Source organism: Lepeophtheirus salmonis, chromosome 1 (assembly GCF_016086655.4).
Source record: "Lepeophtheirus salmonis chromosome 1, UVic_Lsal_1.4, whole genome shotgun sequence".
NCBI lineage: Eukaryota > Metazoa > Arthropoda > Copepoda > Siphonostomatoida > Caligidae > Lepeophtheirus > Lepeophtheirus salmonis.
The window spans coordinates 41,542,744-41,559,934 of record NC_052131.2 but is presented as its reverse complement, the minus strand read 5'-3'; the positions used below and the strand labels follow the sequence as shown (position 1 = coordinate 41,559,934).

Genomic DNA, 17,191 nt, shown 5'->3' with positions numbered 1-17,191 from the left:
AACTCAGAGAAAAAATTTATACATAAAAACATGAGAAGACATTGCTACAAACAATATCATTCAGATGTTGAATGTCCCAGATGAGTTTTTAAAATTTAATCCAAAATTATGGTTATTATTAGTAACTATGATTGTATGAAATATCTTAAAATAATTTAAGCTTTTAAAGTTATCAATGACCAAGCAAAACGAGGAGTATCACTCATTAAATAATACAGTTGATCTTTAACAACTGACGAATCCCAGCTTCAATTCTTGTTACAAGTAGAAGAAGAGCATCAAAATATATACTCGGACTTGAAAAAAATATTTATATGGCGGCTACCTTAGAATTTCAAACATATTACTCAGAATAAAAATTATAACCATTTATTAATATATTATGTACATAAATTGTATAATAAGGCATTCATAGATTAAAAATTATTATTTTTAATCTATGAATTATCTTATGCTAACAATATTATAAACTAATAAAATACGTATCGTACAGGATACAACAAAAAAAAATAATAATGATAATTGAGCATACACTTTTTTTTCATAAATTATCAATTTTTAAAGCCATTGAGATACCTCTAAACATAGCTCAATTTGACCTACAATTTACCAATTGTATTTTTTTAATAAACTAAGACATTGAAATTCCACGAAATAAAAATATTACATGAAAAAGCTGTATGTTTTGTAGTGAAAAAAAGGGAAAATATAAAAACAATGGTCGCAACACGTATTAGTTTTCTCTTCAACTATTTTGAATTGTAATTCACTATATATATTTATTTTTTTCCGAACGACAATAATAATTCTTAGAATGAGTTAAGTGATCTTGAAAAAATTATAAACTAAAAAAGACTATATCGAGAACTGTTTTCATGTTAATCGAGAAAGAAGAAAAAAAGGACAATTTTCACAACTTTGAGGTCGTTGAGAAAGTTTTATTGTTTTATCAAAAGAAACGGATCTCGAACCAGCAACCTGGGCATTTTAACAAAATAAAAAGCACCTAATATACATATTTATATTCTACTAATATAATCCTACATAAAAAAAGTTTAAATTTATAGCATTTTAAAACTCAACAGAAATGTATATCAATCACCCCTCCCCTTTACAAAAGTTCCAACTAATTACAACTTCTCTATGACATCGTACTGGGATTCCAACTCAGGGCTTTTACTTGAGTGAAGACATGGTTTTTTTATTTCCACTTTGTGCATTTCTTCCATTTCAAATATGGCTAATGATTCCTTCTCCTTGATCGTGTCAAGCTTTCTCCGAGTGGAAGAGTTACAAGATGAGGCATTTGACTTTAATGTACTTCGATGTACGTCATCAAATCTAAGAGATGATGACTCTCCAATTGAGTTATTACGTGAACAAGTCGTGCTGCCCGAGTCTGAATGCATAAGGAATTTCTCAGAGTCTTCTATTTTCAATCTTTCAAAGAAGGAAAGGTCATGCTCACTATAGCGAACAAAGTTAGGATGCTGTCGATGGGTTCGACTATAAATTTTATCACGGCGAGTAACGGAGTTGACGCTCTTTTTATTTGTTCTTTTGGACTGAAAATATATACCCAGACCTAGAAAGACGATGAGGGATATCAAGGAGAGGACTCCTCCTGCCAATAAATAATTATTTTCCACAATTTTGACGGTAGGCTCAGGAATGGATAAAATCCGTGGTCTTTTAATGTTCAAAACGATTTGTCTGGGCTCGTTGCTGATATCTACAAAACGATGCACGCGTTGATCGTTGTAGGGTTGCTGGTTATATAAAAGGAACTGAGTTTCATCAGGGTCTAGCGTATATGGTCCAAGATTTGTTCCGATGAACAGTTCCTTGTTGAAAGCTTTTGTAAGATTGTCGACTGAGGAAACGTCTTGAACTTGATTAAAGGAGACATCAAAATCCACTGTCACATGGGTTTTAAAGGGACTCATTATCCTTGTGATGTCCAAATAAGACACTTCAACATGGATCCCTCTTAGTAATGATGATATCATGTCTACTAGACTACTAGAAATAGCTTCAAATCTATGTGAAAGATGGTTTTTTTAATTCTGGCGTCCATGTTAAACCCCCTATTACACGGATACGACCAGTGAAATGACAAAGGTCTCGATCACAGTTTCCATCATCTGCTCGAAGGTGTACTTTTTTAGACTTTTTTATTATAGAGTCCATAAAGTCATCAATGTTTTTATAGTTGTCTTTGGAGTCATTCCAGAGGTTTTTAAAAAAAGAAAGAATTTTTTGATCATTCACCAATGTGTCATTCTTTTTTGACTGGTTATATGATGAAACTTGCTCCTCATTCAGGAGAGATGGCTCTTTCATTATATCATTAGAGACGTCCAGATCATCCATCATGGGAATTTTGCGAATCAAAGGAACGGGTCTCTGTTATAGAAACATAAAGGAGTTAGATAATATAGAACAATCTTTCAAGGGATATCGCCCACAGAAAACAAAATCATGTCCTTTTTTAGATGTTGCCTCACTTACCAGTGATAGATGAGAAGTCGTACTGTCCAGTAACTCCGCCCCAGATGAGGATGACAATATAACACAAATCCATAGGTAAATAAATAACAATCCACAAGAATAAAATCTGAGGTTCATGGTTTTTAAACCAGATACAACTAAATTTCCTTCTCATCCTGGGTAGTGAAAAAAATAAAAAAATAACAATTTTCACCCTCGCTTTTTTCTCTTTTTGTTATCCATTTACTGTTGCTACCCTCCAGGGAAATATCATCAAAGAACAAAAAGTTAAAATGGCGAGAGTGAGGGAGCAGAATATGGGACTTTGAGTCCTTAATAAATGAGATGGGGGAGGGATTGTAAAAAATGTTTCTTTCTGTTTACCTGGTTTTCCTTCCTCATTTAACAAAAAAAAATTGCTCAAAATGTTCTTAATGAACTAGAAGTTATTAAAAGAGAGTTGAAGAGAAAAGAACAATTGGGATATTATTTTTTTATAGTCCCTGAAAGATTAAATCCTTTGACGACAATCAATTCTAATAACTAGGACTTTTTTCCGGGCATGTCTTTTTTCCTCATCCTGACTCTGGAATTTTTTGGAAATGAATTATTTGTTCGGTTTTATCAAGGACAAATAGCAGATATTAAAAATCGATTTAAATAGAACGTAAATTTTAATTAAATAAATATGAAAATTCAAAGTACAAAATGTATTTTCTAAAATTAAAAGAATCATAAATACTTTTATGTAGCCAAAATCCAAATAAATTAACAAATTTTGGAATAATCTACGTCCGTTAACAATGCAAAATTTATATTTGTTACCTATTTTCTGAAATTTTAACGGAACGTCTATCAAATTTATTTCCATTTATAATCCATGAGACAAAATACAGCACTGGAACCATTGGCCCCAAATTTTGTAGAATTTTTAAATTTATCTCAATAAAAAATATATAAATTGTCATACCTTTTAAGTTAAAAAAGTAATGTAATTTACTCTAATTTCAATTTTTCTGAAAAATTGAGTCTGTAAAATTTGAAAAAAAAAATCTGTCTTATATAAAAAAAATATTTGTCAAATTTGCTATTTATAAAAAAACCGTTTTCTGTCAAAAAAGCCCAACGGCCATGCCCCGCCAAAAAAAATACATCTGATAACGTCATCAATATATAATTTGGCCTCCACTCGAAAATACATTCCGGCGCCGGTGGAATACGGGTTCCTGAAGAACCGATCAGTGGACAATGTCCCTTTTAAATTCAAAACACGAAAAGACACCGTCTGTTCTAGCCCGTGGCTTTGCCAAAGCCTATCACACGATGTCTCACTAACATATAATTCCCACGGTTTACAGGAAAGGTTTCGGAAATTACATAATAAGAATGGTAGGTAGAATTATTTCAAGATCCATAACTATGAGAAGACATGGGCTGAAAAGTTTTTTTTTCGAACAATTTTTTTTGTTTTATGGAGTCCCCATAAGACCTTCAAGGTTAAATCGTATTTTTTACATCAAGAAGCAGTGTAAAATTGAATTACTATTTTTTTTTATCCATTGTTTTGGAAATAACAAAAGTAGCGTCACGCTTGGCACAAACTAGTCACTAAATTTTGAGGAAATTTTGACAGCTGTCTTTTTTAAGTTAGTACTAACAGAAAATTATATGAAATTTAAAAAAATAGCATTCTATGTGTGAAGCCCAATTTTTCTTAACATATAATGTGATATATTGTAAAAATCAAGCCTAATTACTTTATACGACTACTAATAGATATGTTAAAAATCAACTTGAAACTACAAATCAAATCCTATAGAACTTCTCTTAATTAAGATATATCTATAGTGCAAATGTATCTTGTATAAAATTCTAAGTGTCATTGTATCGGAAACTAATTTCATTGTAATATTCTCTGGATTTAAACGTGCCTGTATTAAGAAGGTGCATTATGTAATATAGGCACAACGGTCTTCACTAACCTCAGACACTCTATAAGCTTGTCCAATTTTCAGATCTTATATCAAAGTTTTAATTTGTTTGTGGCAATTTGTTCTTTTTAATTTACCTAACTTATAAGAGGATAATATGTACGTTTTTTTATTGCAGCTATATATATATTTTATATGTGTTCTATGGAATGTCAAAAATATGTAGTCTATTCTTAAATTTATTAATATCTAAAATTTAATCTCCCCCTAAATCCAGATAGAACTTTCTTTATTTTCTTTGTTGATATTTAAAATATATGGCCCGTTAACACAAAATCAAGCTTGAAACTGATCATTACACTAAATGAAAGATAAATTGATTTAATTTATTTGAAAGAGGCCATATTGGGGCGAATATAAACCTGTAAAAAAGATAAAGGTTTTAAAGTATAACTAAAACTATAGGCTATCTTAACTCATACAAGAAATTATAATAATATGTCTCTAACAGATTCAAATAGCAATGTATATGAAATATTGGGCTCTATGTACAGCGTGCGGTCGTTATTTAACAACGATGTTTGAGCACCTACAAAAGCTACGATACACAGGTAGGATACCGTTTTTTGTTTTGCCGTCAGTTAAAAAAATGGCATCGATCAACAAACTATTTATTTTGCAATTGTGGAAAAGGCAGAATGTCCTTGTTGTGATCCGCGCCATACGAAACAATGTTGAGATTGCAAACTTCTTAAGCCTATAGAAGTCATTTGTCTGGAGAGTCAGGAAGGAATTGAAAGAGTCTGGAGATGATCATAAATCAACAGTAATCCATGCCACACTGCAAAGAAAACGTTGATCAGATTGTCAGAATTATTTTTTGACTTTGTTTGAACCAGTGTTTAGCCTCCAAGCTCCAGCTCAACCCCATGGATTTCATTCTGTGGGATACAATTGACTAATACACCAAAAGATCTTTCACCAACAAAAAATATGAGCTGATGTCGAGGATCTAGAATGAATTCCTGAATCTGCCAAAGGAGACTGTCATCAAATGCCTACTCCCGTTTCCAAAGTCGAGTAATTGACGCCAAAGAATTGAATTATATTTTTTTTTTTTCATTTTTTATTTGCCATTGGCTTTTATGGAATCGGATGCTTAATTTAAGAGAAATACTTTTTTTTAATCGTATAGTTTGTTAAATAGAGGTTGCACCCTGTATATATAAAGTAAAAAAAAAAGGAGAATAGGATTTATCCTATTCTCCATTTTTGTTCTAGATTATTTTATGTTGACATACCATCCTAATTACTAACCTCCAATATTAAAAGATGGGTAAATACGTTTACAAATATATAATGATATTAAAGATAATAAAATTACATGTAACCTTTGTGCTAAATGCTTTTGATTTCAGAAGAAAAACAAGTACCAATATGCTCACCTATATATTACCTGTGTTCTTATATTTCATAATTGTTTCTCTTGAAAACAACAAACAAGTTTCTCCAAGTAGCCATTGTGTTTTATCTAAGAAACCAAGAGGATCTGAGAGTACAGTTAACTATTATCTATGTGCGAACAACATTGAATAACTTTCCATCATCTTTTGTGTTGAATGGACAAACATAATATGTTGATTAAAATCAATGTGTTACTTAAGTAAGCTTAGAACAATTCAGATTTTTTCCGTTTATCCGTTCATTTCTGAAAATTTTACGTTGAGGCACTAATCCAAAAATTTATTTCCATACATTTTTTTTAAGCAAAAGGATAATTACATGATTAATTTTTGTCTTAATTTATTTGACTACCTAAAATTTTTTTTCTCGCAGGACTTTTGATGTACTACAGGTGTCCTTTTCTGGTATATAATTCTCAGAATCCCCAGTGTGAATTTATTGAAGAGTGTACTTATACAAGACATAAAATATTATAATATGAAATTGCTTGGAGGAATTGCGTTTTATTAAAATAAGTAAATATAAGTCGTAAAAAAACAATCGCACACTAAATAATATAAAAATAAACCCATTAGTGTCCCTCGATTAAAGTGTTCATACCTCCGGATAATTGTTTTTAAAGTAGCAATATATCTTGTTGAATCTGACAATATCAATAATCACCACCCATCCTTTGTATTTTCAATACAAAAGCTCCATATCCTGCTGTAGAGGGCAAAGCTCTAAGAACGTGGTCATCTTTCTGCCAATTAGTCATCGCTAGAGATGGGATTTGTTTAAGAGCACGAGGAGAAGGCGGGGGCAACACATATGGTATTTTTGAATTTAGAACCTTTTTAATATCAACTCCTTGTTGTATAATTTTGGGAGGGAGAAAATGAACTACTGCTATAAAGAGGAAAATCTTCGAAATTTACAACATAATTCGTACATACAAAATATCGTAGTTATATTTAAATTCAAATACATTCATTTTATTATGCATTTTTAAATCAATTTACACCAAAAATAGGTGAGGAATATGTTAACACTTATTAAATAACGAACAAAAAAGATAAAAAGCACACGCATCAAACTTTTTCTTTTCTAATTGCTAAACTTAGTTTTTTCTTTACACAAATCTCTTCTTTAGTTATAACTTTAGTCCTAGAGTAATTGATGTCTTTGAATGTAGAAATAAACGGTGTTCAAAGATTTTTTCCGTATATCTTTTATTTTTTTTTAATTCTTTTTTGTTTCGTTCAGTCACTCAAAAATAAACAGACAGCATAATGATTTTTTGCGTCTTTATTTATCTAGAAAAGTTGTATCTCACATAGATATAAAGAAACATTTTAGTTTAAAATTACTTTTGTGAAAAAAAATGCAGTCAAACAAGCATGTTAAAAACGATGACAAGAAGGACTACGAAGAAGTTAATACAAATTTGAAAAGCATCAATACAACGAAAAAACAAACAAAGACTATTTCAATCTAAAATTGTGAATAATCTTATATAAAACCATCAAGTCTCTCGCTCAGTGTGAAGGATTATATTTAATCGGATCTCCCACAAACTCCCTCAAAGTTGAGCAGTTATTATCTGGAATTGTAATCGTATAAACAGAAGAGGGAGCAGCTGCAGTAATGGGAATCCCTCTTAATATCCCAACTTTGATAGGTTTCAACTCTGTGAGTTTTCCGCGATAAGAACTTTACCATTAAAAAAAGAATGATCCACTACTGTAGTCTTTTCTGGAACATTAATTTTTCAACCCGAAAATCCAACAGTCGAACTGGAGAGACCGCTTTTTCTGTAATTCTCTTTAAATTGATCAAAAGAAATTATTCCAGAATTTGAATAACCCGGCTATTGCTAAAAGTAGGGATCCCGTTGTTAAATAGTTTACCGCACTCCACAGTTTTTAAAAGGAGAATTGAAATACATCTATTTTTGTGTCGATCGTTATTTAGGAACTAAAGACTGTAGTCCTGTCAAGTTCAGTATTGTTTCGGTCCAGTTCATATGTACATATCAGTTCTAAAACTTATCAAGTTCTGTCTTTCATGACTCCATTCAACTTTATTTATTCTTTCTTTCATCAGTTTTAGTACTGAGAGTACGAAGGGCTGATAGGCTCAGTTCTAAAACTGGACTGAAGTAGAGCAAATAAATATGTAATGGCACAACACTAGGATATTTGACTTTGCCACGACTCTAAAAACACAAGGATATTTAAAAATCCGTAGTATAGTTTATTCATCTCATCAACATCAGTCGCTGGATGTTAAATTTCTTCTCAATATACAGCCCTGGCAAATAGATATTAAATCACAATAGGTAGTCATGTCTATATATTAGTCATATAATATGATATACAAGTTATGTGAAATTTGAAATTAAAGATATGAAATCACTTTGTCAGTAATGCTTACTAAACAAGTTGGAGGATGTCGACCACATCTACAACTCTACGTATTTTTAAGAATAATTTAATGTGATGCCCTCAAGAACAAAAATCGACATGGATTAAATGTGCAACTACCAATGAAACACAATTTAATGCCTTTTATTAAGAAGGTAAAATAATTCCTCATCTTCTAAAACAAGTGACGAGCCAGTCAGAAAATTGAGCATTATTTCCTACATAACGCTGAACTCTACTCATGAAAGTCTTCAGTCTCCACAGTATTCAATATTAGAGAATATATATATTCTTGTAAGATTTGGAGTTAAATGAATCCAACCCCGATTGATATCAATCACAGCTACAGAAAAAAATAATTGATCTTTTTTTTTAAATTTCTTCATATTCAAAAGTTCAATGACATAAATTGACAAATTTATTTTTATAAAAAGAATATTTAACTTCTTCTAAAAGATTTTATAAAATAATTAATATATTAACAGGAATAGATAATACTCAAAGGACGCCGAAGGGATCCATCACTCGTTACAATTTACACCCTAATCTGTAACCTACTTTAGTATTATTTATCACAAATGTAGAGAGAGAGAGCTGCTGGTAAGCTAAGAAAAATAACAGCAAAACTCAACAATTTAAGAACGTTTTAGGTATAGGAGGGCTGCTCAGCTGTTTTAATGTTTTATTAGATTAAGTAAAAGCAGGATTTCCTTTGGGGAGGGGGGGATTTATAATTAAAAGTATTTTGATAAATAATTTGGATCAATTTTCGATCGAATGTTTTTTTTATAATTTCATAGACTAATGTTTAATTTTATTACTCTTTAAAGATCTTTCTAAAAGAAATAGGATATTTCTTGAATTCATAAGGCCTTCATTTTAATTGTTTTCAAGTCACTATCTAAATGAACAGGTGGCCCACCGCCCGAGTCTGAGGAGCAAAAATTATTTAATCAAAATAATAGAATTGAAATAAATTCACTTGATGTTGATATAATTTGCACTGCCCAATAATCTCAGGAGAGGGTAAATCAATTCCCACCAAATGTTTCCACCGGCGCTTAATTTTATCACACGCCTTAATATTAATTAACATTCCCTCCACATTAAATTATTCACTAGAAAAATTGATTGAACGACCGATTTCAGTGCTCCTCGGTTAGATCCTATATTTATATTTATTAAGGATGTTAGCTTGTTTGTCTTCTCGGAGACGAATGTGGGGAGAAATAAATTGTGTGGATAGTAACTTTAAAAGGACAGATTAAAATTCCCGAGAAAATTAGACTCATAGGGCTTACAATATATATCGAAAACAAATTATAATTAAAGCCAATATTGCATTAGTGTGGCCTGCAATATGATTGATTTGTTTCTTGTCTTTGATTTAACCCAAAAATTGTTTAGAACCCCTGACTTAAATTATAAAAAATTACGAGTGACATCTTATTTTTTTCGTCTCTGACACTCCATGGGGGTGAACGTCACAATGTCTCTGACAAAAAGTTATGAGAGGAAGTAAATAAACACAAACCCTACTGATATCGATCCTAAATTTTACTTTGAGTCTAACAAGGACTTATACTCATAACTCCCCGACCAAGTCATTTCCGTCTTTCTTGATCACATGCAAATATCGTTACTATAGATCTTCCGTCAAGAATGAAACAATAATGATGGCAACATTAGAGGATAAAAAACTGCTTCTTTTGCCAACTACTAACAATTTAAAAAGGGAGCAAATGCTTAGAAGTTACAACTTTGATATCAAAGTAGGAATAATTATTTAACTTTACAGTTTCCTCATGTCACATTATTTTTAATTATTTTTTTTTTTAAGTTGGATTTTAAGGTAAGAAACGATGGCATCCTAATTGTATCTATCCATCTTTCCTCCACAAAGAAAAACACAGAGAAAATACACTAAATTAGTTGAGTGTGAACAAGAATTTTATCAACTCTGGGGTTATTCTTCAATAATAGTAGGAAATTGTTCACAGGGTAAGAGGAACTAATTCAAGTTCAATTGTTCAACGTTATGAACAAATTAAAGTAATATATTTTTGTTTCTTACTAGAAGCCTTAAGATGTTAAAAAGACGTCTGTCTATGACTTCAAACTAATTTAAAATAAAAAGGATTTATTTTCCTGTAGCTGGTACTGTATGACTTTATTGTTTTATTTGTCGATATTATAAACTAAAATTTTAAGTATAGTAGCATAGAGTGTATACAGGGTCGACGCAATATTTTTTTTTGACACATTTCAAAATATTTATAGAACAATCCTTAAAATCTTTAATAATTCAAAAACTATTTGAAGGGTGTGCTACGGAAAGGATCTAAAGAAAAAAAGGTATGTACGAAGAAGAAAGGACTTTTATAAGGTTTTTAGTTTATTAAATGAATAGGAAAACTTGTGAACAGGGCCTAATACTGTGCCCTGAAAAAAAGTCTCCAAAATATATTTTTTTATTTTCTTTATTTATTTTTTTCCTTCCTTATTTTGAATTTAACTTTTATTTTAATTCGAATCAAAATTGACTTAACTCACAAAAAAAATAGACTTATGATCAACTTATAAAGAAGTCCCCGGATGATCTTGACAGTATATAAAGGGAGAATATATTATTATTAGAGAAAAAGAAGACGGTGGGTCGGACATCCTAATATTCGCATCGTATATGAACACCCAAAACAATTCAAAAATAAATATGAGCGAGGCCATTTTATTATAAAAAATGACGTCACTTCTTGATACCATCATGCAATAAGTTGTAATTATTATTTGTTCATAGTGGGAAGGGCAATGAACAGTGTTAATTTGTGAAATGATTTTCCATTTGTATCATTGAACCACTTTTTGTCTGAACTTCGCCATGTCGTCTCGCCTTTTATTATTTATCAACACTAAACAAAAAACCCAATTGTTTAACTAAGTTTATTAAGTACGCCTATTATAGCTCGTGTTCGCCATTTCAAAAAAATGGCGCCCTCTCCTACCTGCGTACGTACTTTATACAAAAGCCTCATTTAACTTTTTAGACAAAGATCACAATAACAAAAAGCACCAGGACGTCATTTTATTAATTTTTATTTTATTTTGGCGACTATATTTACTCAATGACGCTTGATATTATTATAATGAATTATAAAGTTAGAAAATTTACCAAAAAACCTCTTTTTGTATTAGTTAGTCATGCATAAATTTTCCAAGTATATTTAATTTCGACTTCAAATTGACATCCTGGTAGTGACTGGAGGCCACATTTACACCCGAAGCTTCTAATTTTATGAATAAAGTTTTAATATATTTAAATAGGTTATGGGAAAAAATTTCCCACTTCCCTGTTTCATTTGTACATATTATTAATGCATTACACAGGGTGCGACAACATACATTCCTTTTCCCAAAAGGCAATCAAACAAGTTTTATAAATCAAAGAAGATAGAAACACTGTACAAACTGAACTTCAGAAAGGAAACACTTTCTGAATGTTTGTTTTTCATTTCTCTTTAAATAACTTTTTATTGAGAGGTTTTAGATGGATTTTATACAAAAATATGCTAAAAGTAACTATCAACATATTTATTTGCAACTTGTGGATTATTAGTAGATTAAGTAATTAGATATTTTCAATTCCACAAAAGACTTTAAAATGTTGATATTTCCTGAATAAATTCGGTTTTAATCATTTGAGTTAGACATATTCCACTAATTTAAAATTTATTGTATGATATTGGATTTGATGCTACAAATTTTAATTCTCAAGCATTATTATTCGTGAAGTTCAAAGAATTATACAAATTTCAAGTTATGAAAATTAATTTACAGATTTTCATAAGGAGCACCTTTAAAAACTGCATAGCTAAATTGAAATTATTTAAATTTCATAAGATATTCTGTCAAATAATTTTGACGACAAATGCACGTTCCTTACTACTCCAAGCCTTGATGATGACAAATGGTATTTCCAAGAAAACATTAGAATCTTGTTATAGAATGATTTCACGTTCATATCGCTATTTCTTCGTCAACCTGATTGCCACCCCTAATAAAAAAGAAACTATGTTTGTCACAAGCAGTATAATCCATGTTTGACACTTGGAAAAAGGAATAGGAATTTGTTAACTGTTCCATATCTGGACAAATATTTCTTAATTTGAAATATAATATGTGCTTTTTGAGCAGACTAAAAGATGAGACATCTCAGATTTCGATTTTTTTTTTAAAGAGTTAAACGGATTTTAGTGCTGCGCAAATTGACTTTTAGATCGTGGGTGGTCGGGCAGTGTATTTCAAAACTATACAATCTAAAAAATTATCTCTTGCATCAATTACTCTTTATGGTTTTTTGTTTGTTGTCGGTCGAATCGAGTAAGAAATTCAAAGAAGTTCTGCCCACTTGCTCTAAATAACCAACCTACGCACCATTAGTGAGAAGAATTAAAATGAGAATAGAGAATGTCATGATGGGTAAGCCTAGCTTAAAATGTTTTCTTTCTTCTTAAAATAAAATAATAAGTTTACAATATTTATTATCAACTAACTAATTTATAAAACGGTAAATAAGATATTTTTTGGAGTAGTGCAGTAGGGTCTCAAAAAACCATGACAAAAGACTTAAAATGGCGATCCTAGAAGTATCCTATTCAGCAAAATTAAACAATTATTTTTTTGGAATTTAAATTTCAACATAATCTTCTTTTTGGTTTTTCTTTTTTGAAAAATAAAATTATCATATATTTAAAAAAAATAATTAAATTTCATAAATTCGCCAACAAAATTTGCTTTGTTGCTATGAAACTTCCCTAAACACCAAATTAAAACTTCTTCCCTATACTGTTTTTACTCTACATAGTATGAGCCAAACCGGCACCCATCTTGCACACCGCTTTTTCATGTCCAAATTTTGATATGAAATGCGTTATACATGGCTTTTTGAAATGTCGAATATACTTCCTCGCTCGCGTACTTTCAGTCGACAATCCAGCATTGCCACTTTTTGGATTTTTTGCACAATATCTGAAGTCCTCACCTCATTTGGGCTATAACTGCGATTATCATCTTAGCAGCTCTTACAGCCTCGTCTAAACCTAGCTAGCAAATATTTTACTTTTGTAAACGAAGGAGCAGACTCATCCAGAGTCGTATCCAGTTCAACTTTTATATTGGTTGAACTGAGGCCTTTCAAATAAATGTATTGTATTGCATAAATATGACCAATTTTCTCCATTTTCACAAATTCACTTATAACGTTTATGGCTGCTCAAAGAATAAAAACTTCATACTGGAATCCTATGCTTTATAGATTGTGTACAGTAGGTAACACCATCTGTTAGTTAGGACGAGGGGCTCCAAGACTGCCATTGTTTTGTTTATCAATTTTTCTTTTCATGTATTACAATAGGGTACAAATCCTTAAAATATCACAGAATAAGGATTTGGAATCTAATTTTGTTATTTTTTCATCAAAGGGATTTCAAATATATATTTTTATTTTATGTTAATAGAATAAAACATTTTATGTAAATTTATAACAATAAAAGAGCTTACATGTTTGATATGTAATATGCATTAAAAGAAAAGTTACCATGGTCGAAAAAAACCCATCATTATTATTTATATTAGAAAACTAATGCAATTGATAAACGATTGGTTTTAAATTTGAAGAAATCATAAATAGTTGTCTTCAGATCCAAGAAATTGAAAATTGTCTTAAAAACGATTCTTTTAAATTAAATACACTAATTATTAGAGTTGTAATTAATATAATCTGCTAGTATACTAAAAGAAGAAACCAAAAATGGACATTTTCACCCTGACAATTTGAAGAATATCGGAGTGGAGAGTAGCTAGTAGTCATGACATTCATCTCCGTCGAACGTAATATTTTTACCATGTTACTTTTAATGATTAATCTAATGTATACTTACAGGGGCGTCTGTAAGGGGATGGCTAGAGGGGTTGTAGCCTCCCCCTCCGAATTAAGTATTTTTTTAATTCTTACTAGAAAATATAATATTTGAAAAAAAAAAATTTAAAAATTTAATTTTAAATTTCAGGTTGTTCTGAACAGCTCAGGATTTTTTAATTTAAAGAAAAATTAATTTTTCCTGAAAGGCTATGGATTTTTGAAATTTTTTTCCAGAAAATTTCTGCTTTTTTAATCTGCTCCGTAATTTTTGAAATTTTTTGATAATAGCTATGAATTTTTGAGAAAAATTCGAAAAAAAATAATTTATTTTTAATAGCTGTATATTTTTGTTTTTGTTTTTTAAATTCCAAAAACCAAAAACTTATAAAGGATCCTGAATATACATTTTTATTAACAATAGGAATGGAGTAGTCAAAAGCTCTAAGACTCGACTACGTATTTCCATCAGCATATTTGGTCCCGAATATTAGTCAGTGTAAGATAATACTACCGAAGGAATTGGACCATTCACCCGTTTTGGTAAACATTAATTATCCCCCAAAGCACCTGAAGAAGACTTGGAAGCTGAATGTCTCCCTATTAGAAGACTACCAAACAGATGCAAGGGTTCGGGAAATCATTATGGATATATCATCAAAACTACAATTCAAAATATTCAAAAGGGCTTCTCATGCCCTTAAATTAATCTTAGACAGCACTAGGAGAGAATACATGAAACTAGGAGTTAGTAAAAGTGAGAAAATAGGAGGAAGAATCTTCGAACTAGAGGAGCTGAATAAAAGTAAATATAATACTACTAAGGAAGGAAAAAAAGAAATAAAAAAGGACATTTGCAAGAATTACTCTAATTTTAATTCCCAATTATAATGCTAAGTCCAACAAGGACTTAGCATTATAACCCCGCAATAAATCCTCAGGGTTATGCTTCATCTTTTATGAGTACATACGAACGTTCAATTAGGTTTAGAATATAATTGAATATATTTAGAAAAGGATGTTCACTACTCAGGAATTAAATAATAGTGACACCTGGTGAGAAAAATAGAATAATTCCTTTAAACTACCAATTACAATTTCACGGGCTAGATAAAAAACACACCGGATTTACTGATTGATAATCATATACGATATCAATATAGAATAATAAATTTCTTACAGTAAGAAATTTTGGGCCTGCGATTGGATTGATTCTTCAATATCTTTCAATATTCGTAGATAATTGTGGGCGTGTAAAGTATTGATATATTATAATTAAGGTTGACAATTTTGGTAAGAATACAAAAGCGTGCGAGGAGAAGAGAAGAAATACTTATGGCTTATACTTAGTTATATCTTCTATAAAGAACGTTAACATTCCCGCCTTTATTATTCAATATTAATATAGTATTAGATGCTGATAGTCGATAGAGAACTTAATAAAATTCCTAAAATAACATCGCCTTCTGTCTGAATTTCTAAAAATGGAGGCACAGGAATTTGGATTATATTTAACGAATGAGAAACAGATGGCTTGTCGGATTTGTCAGAATTCGGATGTCAGAACAAGAAAATATTATTTGGATCAATCTATTATTTCAATATTCTGTATTTATAATTTATTGTTATTATTAGTTATATGATTACAATTGTTTAATTTTGTATATTTAGCATAAATGTATGATGGTTTATTTTTTAGTATGTAGATTATATTTAATTTAAGCCCTTTTTTTAAAACTTGGAACTTCAAATATATTTTGAAATACTCTTCTTTGTCGTTTCATTAGTTATTATTCTGAGAATATGGTTCTTAATTAATTACAATTTCATGGAGTGTGATGTTTTCAAATCTACTGTAACGGATAAAAAACGTCAAAGTCAATTATTCGTAGTATATCTTCATTAAACATTTTGCTAATAAATACTTTTGTCATACCCTCAAAATCATAATAAAGCAGGCAGCTGATAATCACATCAGTATTTTAAACAATGATACCATAAGTCTTTCTCTCCCCCCCCCCTTCTCCTTGCACGCGTTTTTCTCTACAATATTATCAACTTTAATTATAATATAATAATATCTTTCCATATCTAAATATCGGTGTCAGGAAAAAATGGGAATATTATTTTAAACTGATATAATATATATCACCAATGGAGTGCTAATCTCGGTTATAGATGTAACTTTTGTGATTTTTTATTGATTTTTTCCTATGGAATAAGATCTAAATTACTTGAAAGTTACGCATTTTTTAAACATCCATAAGCCGAAAATAACGATTGAAATTACTAATTTGATGATATATATTTTATTAATAAAACGAACTTCTTAAGAACCTTTGAAAAAATATTAGTGTATTTATGATCAAAAGAAGTGGACTAATACCCACCATGATCAAAAGAAATAAAAAAGATTGTATTTCTATGTAATTGAAAGGTAAACCTTATTTAAATAGACACAACACTTTCACAAATGCCAATCTTTTAAAATACAATATAGTTAAGAGAAATATAAGGCACCTGAAATCTTTGAGGGCCTTAAACCTTCCCATAGAGTTGGGTCTAACTATACGTACCTAAATTAACCAAATTAGATAATTACATGAGTGTCAAATAAATTGTTTTAGAGCCGTTTCTGTCGTCATAAAATATGTATTTACATTTATTCAATAAATAAATTAATTGATGGAATTCAACATTGACAAAGGAATTTACATTAATATTTGTTTTGGAAGTTTTAATGAAGTTGGAGCTGGATTCTCATTCTAAATTGAAATGAATGAATATACAGAGTTATAATATTCATATTCTTTGATAAATATCACTGAAGACCATTATTATTTATTACAAACGTAGAGTCATATTCAAATGTCATTGTATCATACTAGAAAAATACACTTCAAAATTCGTCCAAAAGCCCTATAAGTCACTTTTTATGGTTCTCATAACACTTTTCCTTTTTTTTATCTTGCCATTTTTTCTGCGGC

General features: G+C 30.2%; 1 protein-coding gene across 1 annotated transcript; it reads right to left on the bottom strand.

Annotated features, from left to right (window-relative positions):
• Window positions 1–353: 353 nt before the first annotated feature.
• On the bottom strand, window positions 354–2,650 carry LOC121129055 (uncharacterized). The gene is made up of 2 exons (XM_040724723.2): window positions 2,512–2,650; window positions 354–2,406 (listed from the first exon to the last, which is right to left on the bottom strand). Exon 2 carries the CDS (start codon window positions 2,007–2,009, stop codon window positions 1,131–1,133), a length of 879 nt encoding a protein of 292 aa, XP_040580657.1. The 5' UTR covers window positions 2,010–2,406; window positions 2,512–2,650; the 3' UTR covers window positions 354–1,130.
• Between the last annotated feature and the right edge of the window lie 14,541 nt (window positions 2,651–17,191).